This window comes from Physeter macrocephalus, chromosome 14, assembly GCF_002837175.3.
Source record: "Physeter macrocephalus isolate SW-GA chromosome 14, ASM283717v5, whole genome shotgun sequence".
Taxonomy (NCBI): Eukaryota; Metazoa; Chordata; class Mammalia; order Artiodactyla; family Physeteridae; genus Physeter; species Physeter macrocephalus.
In genome coordinates, this window is record NC_041227.1 from 67774729 (window position 1) to 67787035 (window position 12307).

The 12307-nt window shown below is 49.2% G+C and overlaps 2 protein-coding genes across 7 annotated transcripts in view; both read left to right on the forward strand.

The window, feature by feature from the left end:
- SRCAP (Snf2 related CREBBP activator protein) overlaps positions 1-7455 on the forward strand; it is a 32626-nt gene extending 25171 nt beyond the window's left edge. For 4 of the 5 annotated variants that reach the window (XM_028499860.2, XM_007107402.4, XM_007107401.4 and 1 more), the window contains 7 exons: positions 1715-1884; positions 2034-2230; positions 2322-2436; positions 2645-2764; positions 3875-4069; positions 4224-4307; positions 4411-7455. In XM_028499860.2, coding sequence (XP_028355661.1) covers positions 1715-1884; positions 2034-2230; positions 2322-2436; positions 2645-2764; positions 3875-4069; positions 4224-4307; positions 4411-7104 — 3575 coding nt within the window. In that variant the 3' untranslated portion in view covers positions 7105-7455. The remainder of the gene's footprint in view (positions 1-1714; positions 1885-2033; positions 2231-2321; positions 2437-2644; positions 2765-3874; positions 4070-4223; positions 4308-4410) is intronic. The other variant, XM_055089975.1, reaches the window with a different exon arrangement.
- A 69-nt stretch (positions 7456-7524) lies between these two features.
- TMEM265 (transmembrane protein 265) lies at positions 7525-11078 on the forward strand. 2 transcript variants are annotated; one of them, XM_028499864.2, is made up of 3 exons: positions 7525-8111; positions 9166-9336; positions 10613-11078. In XM_028499864.2, the coding sequence occupies exons 2-3, from the start codon at positions 9169-9171 to the stop codon at positions 10772-10774; spliced, it is 330 nt and encodes a 109-aa protein (XP_028355665.1). In that variant the 5' UTR covers positions 7525-8111; positions 9166-9168; the 3' UTR covers positions 10775-11078. The 2 variants fall into 2 exon arrangements, with proteins under 2 accessions (XP_028355665.1, XP_054946620.1); XM_055090645.1 differs by lacking the exon at positions 7525-8111 and having other exon boundaries at positions 8118-9336.
- Positions 11079-12307: the final 1229 nt, after the last annotated feature.

The following is a 12307-nucleotide window of genomic DNA, read 5'->3' on the forward strand; positions in this document are numbered from 1 at the left end:
GTTTTGGGGGAAGATTTGAACAGGATGCTTGTCTTTTGAATAGTATCTTATTGGTTAGAAGGAATTTGGCTGCAGGTAACAGAAAACCAACCAACGGTGGCTTAAACCACAAGATCATATATTGTTTACTAAATGAGAAATGCCGAGAATGGTGGTATATGGCTGGTTCAGCAGCTTAGTGGTGTCTTCATGGACCCAGGACTTTACCTACTATCCTTAGCTTTTATCTTTTTATTCTCCGGGTTATTTCTTTATGGTCTTAAGATGGCTGCTATAACTCCAGGGAGCACACCAATCAAGCAGGAAGCGGGGTTGAAACAAAACACTTCTCGCAAGTCTTTCATTTTTTTTCTGGGAAAGAAAGCCCTCCCAGTTGACTTTGATTCAAAATTCATTGGCTCAGATTGGGCCATATGCCCATCCTTAGAGTAATCACTGACAAAGGGAAAAAGGAACTGTGGCTTATTTAGAACAATAAGGATGCATCTTCTGGGGTTGGTTTGGGGTGCGCCTTCTGTGGGAATCAAGGGATCTCTGCCAGGTATCCATAGGATTAATCGGGTTCTGTTAACCGAGAATGGCTGTTGGACAGTAGTGAATAGTTTCTGCCACAACTGTGCACAGGTATTTCTATAGTAACATGTTTGCAGATTTCTTTCTTTTTTTTTTTTTTTTTTTTTTTTGGCAGTACGCGGGCCTCTCACTGTTGTGGCCTCTCCCGTTGCGGAGCACAGGCTCCGGACGTGCAGGCTCAGCGGCCATGGCTCACGGGCCCAGCCGCTCTGCGGCATGTGGGATCCTCCCGGACCAGGGCACGAACCCGTATCCCCTGGATCGGCAGGCGGACCCTCAACCACTGCACCACCAGGGAAGCCCCTGCAGATTTCTTAAATGTCTTAGAACATAAGAAAGTCAGCAGAATTTTTATTAATGTGTTCAATAAATATTTTAGTAAAATAATTTTATAACATTTGAAACCATTCAGAATAGGTGAATTGAAAGTCTTTGTTAAAAGTGTTCAAACTGATTGAATCACTATTTTCGTGTTTGATGGGAGATTAAACTAGATAACCTCATAAGATCCTGCCTCTCTGGTTCTTATCTCAGTGACCTTCCATCCAAGTGAGCTATGACATCAATGGATTTGTTGATGTTTATCTTGTGAATGGCTTGTGCTGCAGCTGGTATAACTCAGTGTAGTACTTGAAGGTCTTTTCTTGCTCATACACCATTGAGGATTTCTTTTTTCCCCCTGAGGGTCTGTATTACCGTACCCCTAGTTAGACTGAAAGAAGTCAGATCCAAGACAGGAGCAGACTGAAGAGGAAGAACCCTTAAGGGAAGAAAATATATAAAGTTAAATACTTTTGATTCCCCTGGGTTAATCAAAACCCTGGCATAGGGGCTTCCCTGGTGGCGTAGTGGTTGAGAGTCCGCCTGCCGATGCAGAGGACACGGGTTCGTGCCCCGGTCAGGGAGGATCCCATGTGCCCCAGAGCGGCTGGGCCCGTGAGCTGTGGCTGCTGAGCCTGCGCCTCCAGAGCCTGTGCTCCGCGGCGGCAGAGGCCACAACAGTGAGAGGCCCGCCTACCGCAAAAAAAAAAAAAACAACCCTGGCATAAAACTTGATCTTTCAACTACACAGGCTTCCAGTGCTGTGTTTTTCCCACTCCAGTTTATAGCTAGTTCCCTGTACCCCTTCATATCTCTTTAGGAAAGTTGCAAACGTTGGCAGTGCTGTTGCGACAGCTCAAGGCGGAGGGCCACCGGGTGCTCATATTCACCCAGATGACCCGAATGCTGGATGTGTTGGAGCAGTTTCTCACCTACCATGGCCACCTCTACTTGCGTCTGGATGGGTCTACTAGAGTTGAACAGAGACAGGTAACCCAGGCATCTCCGGCCCTTAGAGGCACGCCTCAGCTCTGTCTCCTTTTTCCAGGGCTCAGAGTCCCAGGAGGGGCCCCCACTAAGTCTTGGTCTGTTTTTGGGGATATGTCTCCCAATACTATCTTTTTTTCCTTTTCCTCTAGGCCTTGATGGAACGATTCAATGCAGACAAACGCATATTCTGCTTCATCCTTTCAACTCGGAGTGGGGGTGTGGGCGTGAACCTGACGGGGGCAGACACTGTTGTTTTTTATGACAGCGACTGGAATCCTACCATGGATGCTCAGGCCCAGGATCGCTGTCACCGAATTGGCCAGACCCGAGATGTCCACATATATAGGTATTGCCTAGTCTCCTCTTACCTTTCCCTTTGCTAATAGGGTTTTATTGATGTATTTGGCTGTTTATACATGTCCTTTATCACCCCCTAGGCTTATCAGTGAACGGACAGTGGAAGAGAACATCCTAAAAAAGGCAAACCAGAAGAGAATGTTGGGAGACATGGCAATTGAGGGAGGCAACTTCACCACAGCCTATTTTAAACAGGTACTAAGATCTTCCAGTCTGTGCAAGAGAGAACTGCTATGCCTGTAGAAGTTACTACTGCTTATTAAAAAGGATGCTTTGGCCTCCACAGATCTGCCTCTTCAACTAGTGGTGCTTCTGATACTACTAAGAGCTATCAGCTTCATAGCTATAGACCTGGGACCAACATTCCGTTGGCTCTGACACTTTTCATATGTTCTTTCCAAAGCAGACCATCCGAGAGCTGTTTGATATGCCTCTGGAGGAACCATCTGGCTCATCTATACCCTCTGCCCCTGAAGATGAGGAAGAGACTGTGGCCAGCAAGCAGACCCATATCCTGGAGCAGGTGAAAAAAGAGTGGGCAGGGACTTCACCGGCCGTCCAGTGGTTAAGACTCTGTGCTTCCACTGCAGGGGGCACGGGTTCCATCCCTGGTCGGAGAACAAAGATCCCGCCGAAGAAAAAGAGTGGGCGGTCCCTAGAGTAGAGCTAATGGTTGCAGTGTGTGTTGTCTCTCAGTCTTTTGAGTTTGTCCAAGGGGAAGGAACTATTTCTGCTGCCTCCCAGATTACAGTTGGCCTTTGATAGTTGTGAGTAGATTGCTTATTGGCTCACATGATTTCATAGATAGAACACAGGATATGGAGTCCACGGTTCTAGGTTTGAACTCCAACAGTGCTTCTTAATAGTGTTCGTTAAGCCACATCCATTTAATCTTCTGAGCCTCACTTCCTACTTTTCTGAAATGCTAAATTAGAAGGAAATAACTGAAGGTTAAATAGCATAGTGGATGTAAGAAGTGCTTTGTATTTGGTGTAAAACTCTCATTTCCCAAACATTAATGCATACTAGAATCACTTGGAAGGCTTTGAAAAAGATTGATTCCTGGGTCCCATCTCACAGTCTACTTAAATCATGATTTTGAGTGGTGAGCTCTGGGCATTTGTATTTTTTCAGAAGTAGACAGATGTTTAGGAACTATAGGTGTGCATTATCATGGAGAAATTTTCCCCTACCAAGTGCCTTCCTCTCATGCTCTAGGCTACTTCCCTCAGTGACTTTGGTGTGATCTCCCTGGATATTCATCTCGGGAATGATCATATGTTAATCTGTTGTCATGAGGCATCTCAGTGCAGAAAAGAACTGTGGATTATTTTGTATTCAAAACTTCCGGGATTGCTTTTTTAAAGAGATTTGAGGCTTACTTGAATGGAAAGTAAGTGGAACTAGAGGTCTCTAAAACAGTTATTTTGTCCCTGGTGGCACTCCTGGTTGAATCTTTTCCATTCTATGTGGACCACGGTGTTGCTTTGGTAATTTGGGGGGCCCAGAAGAGAGTTGAGTTCTGATGTAAATCTGGTTTGGTGTAAACGTGGCCTTAAACATTTGCCAGAATCAAATCACAGGCTGTAAAATTCTTTAATTCTCATGGTTATTCTTCCCCACACCCTCATAGGCATTGTGTCGGGCAGAGGATGAAGAGGATATCCGTGCGGCCACCCAGGCCAAGGCTGAACAGGTGGCTGAGCTTGCAGAATTCAATGAGACTGATGGGTTTCCTGCTGCTGATGGAGAGGAGGCTGGTCGGCCTGGGGCTGAAGATGAGGAGATGTCCCGGGCTGAGCAGGAAATTGCTGCCCTTGTAGAACAGGTCAGTGGGATCCACTAGTTCTCAACCTCACCCTCCACAACTCCTTCCTCTGGACTCTGCGACCTTCTTTCTGTCTTCTCTGGTGAAAATAATCAAGGGTGATGGGCCCTGGGCACCAGGTCCCTATGTTCATCATCGCTCCTCTTCCCCACAGCTGACCCCCATTGAGCGCTATGCCATGAAATTCCTGGAAGCCTCACTGGAGGAGGTGAGCCGAGAGGAGCTCAAGCAGGCAGAAGTGAGTATGGGGGTGGGGACAGAAGTGGAAAGTGGCTGCTTTCCACCAACCCCCCATGCTCCTTGCCTCCCTCTGACCACTCCTTGGGCTCTGTTTTTGGTAGGAGCAAGTGGAAGCTGCCCGCAAGGACCTGGACCAAGCGAAGGAGGAGGTGTTCCGCCTACCCCAGGAGGAGGAGGAGGGGCCAGGGGCTGGGGATGAGGTTTCCTGTGGGACTGGTGGAGGCAGCCACCGGCGCAGTAAGAAGGCCAAGGCCCCCGAAAGGCCAGGGACTCGCGTCAGTGAGCGTCTTCGTGGAGCCCGGGCTGAAACTCAAGGGGCAAACCACACTCCTGTCACATCCACGCATCATACCCGCAGCACCTCCACACCCCCCCGCTGCAGCCCTGCCAGGGACCGAGTTCCCCGGCCAGCGCCTAGGCCTCGACCCACTCCAGCTTCAGCTCCTGCTGCAATTCCTGCCCCAGTCCCTGCCCCAATCTCTGCCCCAATCCCCATTTCAGCCCCAAATCCAATAACCATGCTTCCTGTCCATATCTTGCCTTCTCCCCCTCTTCCTTCTGCACAGATTCCTCCCTCTTGTTCTTCTGCCTGTACCCCTCCTCCTGCCTGTACCCCTCCACCAGCTCATACCCCACCTCCAGCCCAAACTTCTCTCTTAACTCCTTCCTCCCCTCTCTTGCTTGGTCTACCTTCTGTGCCCATTTCCCCACCAGTCACCAACCTCCCCTTGGGCATGGGGCCTGAGGCAGAGCTGTGTGCACAAGCAATGGCATCTACTGAGTCCCTGGAGCTGGCTGATATGGCCAGTTCCGAGACTTCCCCAATTACTCTTGTGCCCCCTAAGGATCTGTTGCCAGTTGCTGTTGAGATCCTGCCTATGTCAGAGAAGAACCTTTCTCTCACCTCTTCTGCACCTAGCCCAAACCTGGCAGCTGGCAGCGTCCCCAACGGTCAAGAGCAGGAGGTGCCCGAGCCTGCCGAGGCGACCATCCTCTCAGTGCTGCCTGATGGTGAGGAAGTGGCCACGTGTCTGAGTGAGAGCAATAGGCTGGAGCTCCCACCCTCAGCAGCATCTGATGAGCTACTTCAGGAGCCACTGGAGGCTGACAAGAACTCAGAAGAGCTGGTGGAGACCCAGACCCCAACATCTACCCCAGAGAAACCACAGGAACTTGTTTCAGCTGAGGTCACAGCCCCATCAACCTCATCCTCGGCCACCTCCACACCTGAGGGTCCTTCGCCTGCCCGGCCCCCTCGGCGTCGCACCAGTGCCGATGTAGAAATTAGGGGTCAGGGGGCTGGTCGGCCAGGGCAGCCTCCAGGTCCCAAAGTGCTTCGCAAGCTGCCAGGACGGCTAGTGACTGTGGTAGAGGAAAAGGAACTGGTGAGGCGACGGCGACAGCAGCGGGGAACTGCCAGCACCCTAGTGCCTGGGGTCTCTGAGACTGGTGCCAGCCCGGGAAGCCCATCTACCCGCAGCATGTCGGGGCCAGAATCCTCACCTCCCACCAGTGGTCCCTGTGAAGCTGCTCCCCTATCCACACTGCCCACCCCAACCCAGCAGCCCTTCATAGCTCGCCGTCACATTGAGCTGGGGCTGACTGGTGGGGGCAGCCCAGAAAATGGAGAAGGGGCACTACTTGCCATCACCCCTCCTGCTGTGAAACGTCGCAGGGGGAGGCCCCCCAAGAAGAACAGGTCTCCAGCAGATGCTGGGCGAGGGTTGGATGAGCCACCGTCATCCACCTCTAAGGGAAAAACCAGTGGGGCTGACTCAGTCCCTGGGGCTGAGACCCTTATTGTTGCGGAGCCTGTCCTGGCACCCCAGCTTATTCCTGGGCCCCAGCCTCTTGGACCCCAGCCAGTTCATAGACCCGAGCCTGTCATCCTATCACCTGTGGAGAAAAGAAGGCGTGGGCGGCCCCCTAAGGCCCGAGATTTGCCCATTCCTGGGACCATTTCCTCTCCAGGGGATGGCAGCTTAGAGAGCCGGACACAGCCACTCCCGATACCGCCACCCGTGCCACCACTCCCACCACCACTCCTAGCCTGTCCCACTGCTACTGTCGCCAACACTGTCACCACTCTCACCATTTCAACATCCCCACCCAAGCGGAAGCGGGGCCGACCTCCCAAGAATCCACCATCACCTCGGCCCAGCCAGCTCCCTGTCTTGGACCGCGACAGCTCTCCTGTCCTTGAGAGCTGTGGATTGGGGAAGCAGCGGCAACCCCAGGGCCAGGGGGAGAGTGAGGGTAGTTCATCTGATGAGGATGGAAACCGCCCCCTCACCCGCCTGGCCCGCTTACGTCTTGAAGCAGAAGGAATGAGGGGACGAAAGGGTGAAGGGTCCATGGTAGTGGCTGTAATTCAGGATGATCTGGATTTAGCGGATAGTGGGCCAGGCGGGTTAGAATTGACACCTCCCGTGGTCTCATTGGCTCCAAAACTGCGCTCGACCCGGCTGCGTCCAGGGTCTCTAGTTCCCCCACTAGAGACTGAGAAGGTGCCTCGCAAACGGGCAGGGGCCCCAGTTGGCTGTGGTCCTGGGCTGGCAAAGCGGAGCCGCCTGCAGCCCCCAAGTCCCCTGGGGCCTGAGGGTTCAGTAGAGGAGTCTGAGGCTGAAGCCTCAGGTGAGGAGGAGGAAGGGGATGGGACCCCACGGCGCCGGCCTGGCCCCCGCCGGCTTGGTGGGGCCACCAACCAAGGGGACCAGCGTATCTTGCGCAGCAGCGCCCCTTCCCACTTGGCTGGCCCTACCATTAGTCACAGAGGCCGTAAAGCCAAGACGTGAGTGGGCTGCCCCCCTTCACTTAGGCTTTCTGCCATGGCCCCTCTCCCTCCATGACCAGGCCTGACTCTGTTAACCACTACTTGAAGTCTTTTGAGGGGGGGAATCCTCCAGGGAGACATAGGGGCCTTCTCCCTTCTTTCCACCAAAGTAGGGGGTAGGCAACTGGTTGTCATGGAAACGGGGCTCTTCACATATCCCCTTCCCTTCCACCCCACATGGCTGGGCAGTGTTAAGGGTGGCAAGATAGTCTTTGTCCCCACCCCCTTGTACTTGATTTCCCCAGCTATCTTTCACAGCCCCCCACCCTTAGGGGAAGGGGGAGGGGCTTCTCTCTACAATGAGTTTTTTTCTTTTTTTTTCTTTTTTTTTTTTTTTTTTTTTTTTTTTTTTTTTTTTTTTTAAGAAGAAAAAAATAATAAACTTAGTTTCTGTATGAGCATCCGCGTAAGGAGGCTTCTGATTTTCTGGTCTGGTGGAGGGTTGGGTGGGAACTTGGGTATCATTTTTCTCTTCTCTCTTGCTCTTGCTAAGACCCTAGTACCTGATCTCTAACTCAGAATTATGTATCTTTGAGGCAGAAATCTCCACGCAAGAAGAGGGAAGAATGGCAAATCTTATCTGGTAGGGTACCTTTCCCTAAAGTTTCAATTTTAAGTCATTCAGACTCATACTTTTCCTCTTCTCCCTTCTATTCCCTTGGTTGCTGGACTTTCCTTGGGAACTATCTGATGCCTCAGACTTTTCCCTGCTTTAATCCCTCTTGCTCAGGTGCTTTCACTCCCTTTCCAGAAGGCAGGCATTCTACCTCCAGTTACTCCATCTAGCCAGACTGGTTTGAATCAGCCACACCCCCTTCCAAGCTTCTGGGGCTCTTCGGATGGTGGCTGGCCACCCAACCCCACCCCTGGGCTTGGCTTGGAGCCCTGAGTCAGCTCCATCTCCACCCAAGCCAAATCAAACCTGAGGCAGGAGCCGAAACTCAACAGTTCCTCAAGGCCTATAGCCAGGTAAGAGTCCCCGTTTGTTTTTACATTTTCTCTGATCTCAATTCCCTGGACCCTCTCCTTGTGTTCTCCCCTGATGACTGCACTGTGTTTACCTCATCTCATTTCTTTCCTCATATCCATTTTCCTGCAGCTTTGTGGTACATATTCTTGGCTCTTGTCTTGCCTCTTCTCTTTAACCTTTCCTATCCTTTGTTACTTGTGTTCTGAGAACTGCAAATGTTTTCATTTTGTCTAGGGTGAAGGGGAATGGTTGGGAATGAAGGTAGAAAGGCAGTTTGATGCCAGGGCTCTGAGGGCTTGGGAAATAGGGAGATGAGAAATGATTAAGTAGGGCATCATTATGCAGGTTTCTGTGTGGCTTATGAGGTCATTTGGACTCAGTGTTAATCTGATTGTGTTGTATGACCTAGGTTAAATGGAGAGAGGAGGTGGAAGGGAGTCAGCCTAGCCAGGGAGGCTTTGATTTGGGGAGGGTGAGGTGTTTCTGAAGTTGAGTTTCCTCAGCTACAAAGAGAGCTTAGATGGGTACTTTTCCCCTCCTTTCCCCCATCCCCAGGACTGTGTCTTCACATGAAATCGCTGATTTCCTTAAAGTGGAGTACAGGACCTAGGATGCCATTCTCTGATTCCTCCTTAATATTTGAGGGCAGCCTCTAAGGAACTTCAGGGGCCTTTGAAATACAGTTTAAAATCACTGAATTGGGTAGTCTCAGACTCCTAGCAGTTTTTGAGATTCTGTGTTTTTCTACTGCCTCTCAGCATGCACCTGTCATTTTGCTTTTCCCCACTTGCCAAAACAGTAAGTAATACAGATAATGCTACATTCACACCAGCTTGCCTTTAAAGACTGGGAACCTTAGGCTGAGGAAAAAGGATTCCAGACACACATTTCCTCTCAGTCTATGAGTCACTAGGGGAATTCCTCAGGTAAGGCAGCATTCCTGAGAGTTCGACTAGGCCATGACATGATCAGAGAGACGGGTAGAGTCTGAGCAAGACTCTACTAGGGGTTCAGTTGTTGGGCTTACAAGTATCTTGACTGTATCGCCCACAGGTGATGGAGGACGAGGAGAAGGCAGTGGAGAGCTTGGTGAGCAACACGGAAGCTGCTCGTTCTCCATCCCCCATTCACTGCTGCTCGCTCCGCCTCCGCTACTTGGCAGCTACTAGCATTATATGTGGCTGCTCTTGCCTGGGAGTCGTGGCCCTTGTGTTTGCCATCAAGGTGAGGAAAGCAGTTCCTATGGGAGCAGGGGTGTGGGTGTAGTAAGGCAATGGTTCTGTATACCTGATCTATCTACATTGATCAAACAGTTAATAAAAAGTACCTGCCAGAGCCTGGCTGTGGGCCTGGTGCCAGAAATAGGAATAAGACGTGGTTCCTGCCGTCAAAGGGCCCACAGTCTAGCAAAAGAGATGGCTGTGAAAATAGGTAGTTATTAATGGAATACAGCTCATCAGTACTATGATAGAGGGAGTACAGGGTATTCCAGGAGCTATGTATGTGTATATATATGTATGTAAGTACATGTACGTGTATAATAGAGTAGGTGACAGGAAGGGCATCCTAAGGGAGTAAAAAGAAAGTAATCTTAAAGGATGAGTGAATAAGGGTAAAAGCACATTCCAGGCGAAGGGAGCACAGGCAGCCTATACAAAGGCAACCTGGACTATTAGTTCAGCATGAATGAACCAGTAAGGAATAGTGAGAGATGAAGCCAGAGGATCCAGATTCCCAAGAGCCTCCAGTGCTGTGCTTAGGAGTTTTAGCTTTATCTGGGAAGTACTGGGGAGCCTTTCAAGGATTTTTGCAAAGGAGAATGACATGGTGAGATTTGTGTTGCAGTAAGGTGCACTCTCAAGGCCTATAAAGAGGATGAATGGGAAGGGGCAAGACTCAGGGCAGCTGAGCAGTAACTAGAACAATCTATAGGAGTTCAGAAGAAGCTATGAAGTTTTTGAGAGGGCTTCACCATTTCAAAACATCTAACAGAAACCGCACGTGTACCTTTTGGAATTTCCTCGACCCTAGTTGTATTTTTATCAGAAACGGTTTTCTTATCATCATAATTTCTGGATTTCATTAGGGCAAAATCATAAAAAGAATCCTTAATGAAAAAGATGAGGCCCATTGGGCTAATGAGAATGGAGTGTTGTTTGGTTGGACATGAGTGAAATACTCCAAGACTGCTCACTGTTTCTTGCCAAGAATTCCAAATTCTGAATGAATCTGAAATGAGTAGAAAAGGATGGGGAATAAAATGAAAAGTATTTTCCCATATGTGATCTTCTGAGCAAACAACAGCCATCCTGAAAAGGAGGCAGAGCAGAGTGGGTACCTTACTTTGCAGTTGAGACATGAGAGTTAGAAACTGGAAAGGGAGGTGGAGGGTTTGGGTGTGAGATTTTGAGCCAAGACGAGGATGTAGGATTGGAGTGGGGCAGAGGGCATTTGGGGGCAGAAGCAGGGGGAGAACCTAACCAAAAACCTGCCCCCACAGGCGGAAGAGCGGCATAAGGCAGGCCGGTTGGAGGAGGCAGTGCACTGGGGGGCCCGGGCCCGGAGGTTCATCCTGGCCAGCTTTGCCGTCTGGCTTGCTGTCCTTGTTCTGGGCCCGCTGCTTCTATGGCTGCTCTCCTACGCCATCGCCCAGGCTGAGTGACCCTAGCTGGCCTTTGCTGAGAGTCAGCCGAGACATCCTGAATCCTGCAATGCGGCATTGCTAGGGTCTGGTGCCAACAATGGTACTTCCTGGCTGGAAGGATGGTGCCTCTCTCAAAGGGCTTTGGAAGAGAGAGGCAGCAGCTGAGACTGATGAGGGGAGGTCAGCCTGCTCTGTTCTTTCAGTGCCCACCATCCCCTATTCCCCCCAATCTCCTCCATCCTAGGGGCCTCTAGGAGGTGGGGTTGAAGCCCAGGCCTGATTTTATTAGTATTTGTTTTGTAATAAAAATCTTTTTTAGTGGCGAAATGCTCCTGTCTAATTGTTCTTCCCCTGCTTTTCCCTGGGCCCTTAGTGAGAGCCAGACTGGACATCTGACTGATGGCAGAAGCCTGCATCTCCCCTTACCTAGGAGCTTCAAGAGGAGGAAAGGATTTTTTTCCCCCTTTTCCTTCTTCTTCTGGAAGTTTCCCTTCTTGGAAAGACCCAAGCTTCTCGCTTACCTATCAACAGAGACCCTTAGGCCACAGAGGAAAAGTCGTAGCAGCAGCTACTGGTTATTGAGTGCTTACTATATTCCAGGCTGTGTGCTAACCATTTTATATTTCTTAACTTCTTCAGTCCTCAAAATCACTCAGTAGTAGGTACTACTGTTTTTATTTTATAGTTGAGAAAACAGGCACAGATTATCCAAGGTCACACAGCTAGTAAGTGGCAGAGCTGGAATTCAACCTAGACAGTTCCAGAGCTGAGAGAGGAGTGAAAGGATTGGATAATAGCAACCACCACCCTGTATGTAGAAACTTGTATGATTATAATGAATTTTCATATCCTTTATCTTGGGCCTTGTGATAATATTTTAAACATTTTTAAAATTGTGAGGTACATAAAGCAAAATATCCAAAACAGAATATATAGCTCAATAAGTTAACACAAAGAAAACATCTGAAAAACCACCATTCAGTCAATTTAACCAATTTAAACATTGCCAGCACTCCAAAGCCTCCTTTATACCCTTCCCAATCACTACACGTTCGTTTCTTCCCACAAGTAACTTTCTGTTTGTTACCCACAAGTATTCTGACTTCTAACAATGTAGTTTAGTTTTGCCTGCATTTGAACACTATATAAATGGAATCATATGTATTCTTTGTATGTCTTGCTTCTTTTACTTAACATTGCTTGTGAGATTGATCAATATTTGGTGTAGCTGTAGTTTTCATTACTGTATAGTATTCCATTATATGACTAGATTACAAGTTACCGATTTTCTGTTAGTGGACTTTTGGAATGTTTCCCATTAGGATATTATGAATCATGCTGCTTTGGACATTCTTGTACATGTTTTTTGAAGTACATGTACCCTGGGAATGAAATTTTGGGGTTATTTCACCAGCAGAGAGACCAACAGAGCACCTAAAGGAATTAGATGTTGCACACTGAAGATTCAAGGGGAAGGAGGGGCACATGATGGTTGTTTTCAGTGTTCCAAAGTGTTTCAGGAAGGAAAAGTGAAGGGAATCCATTGTTGGT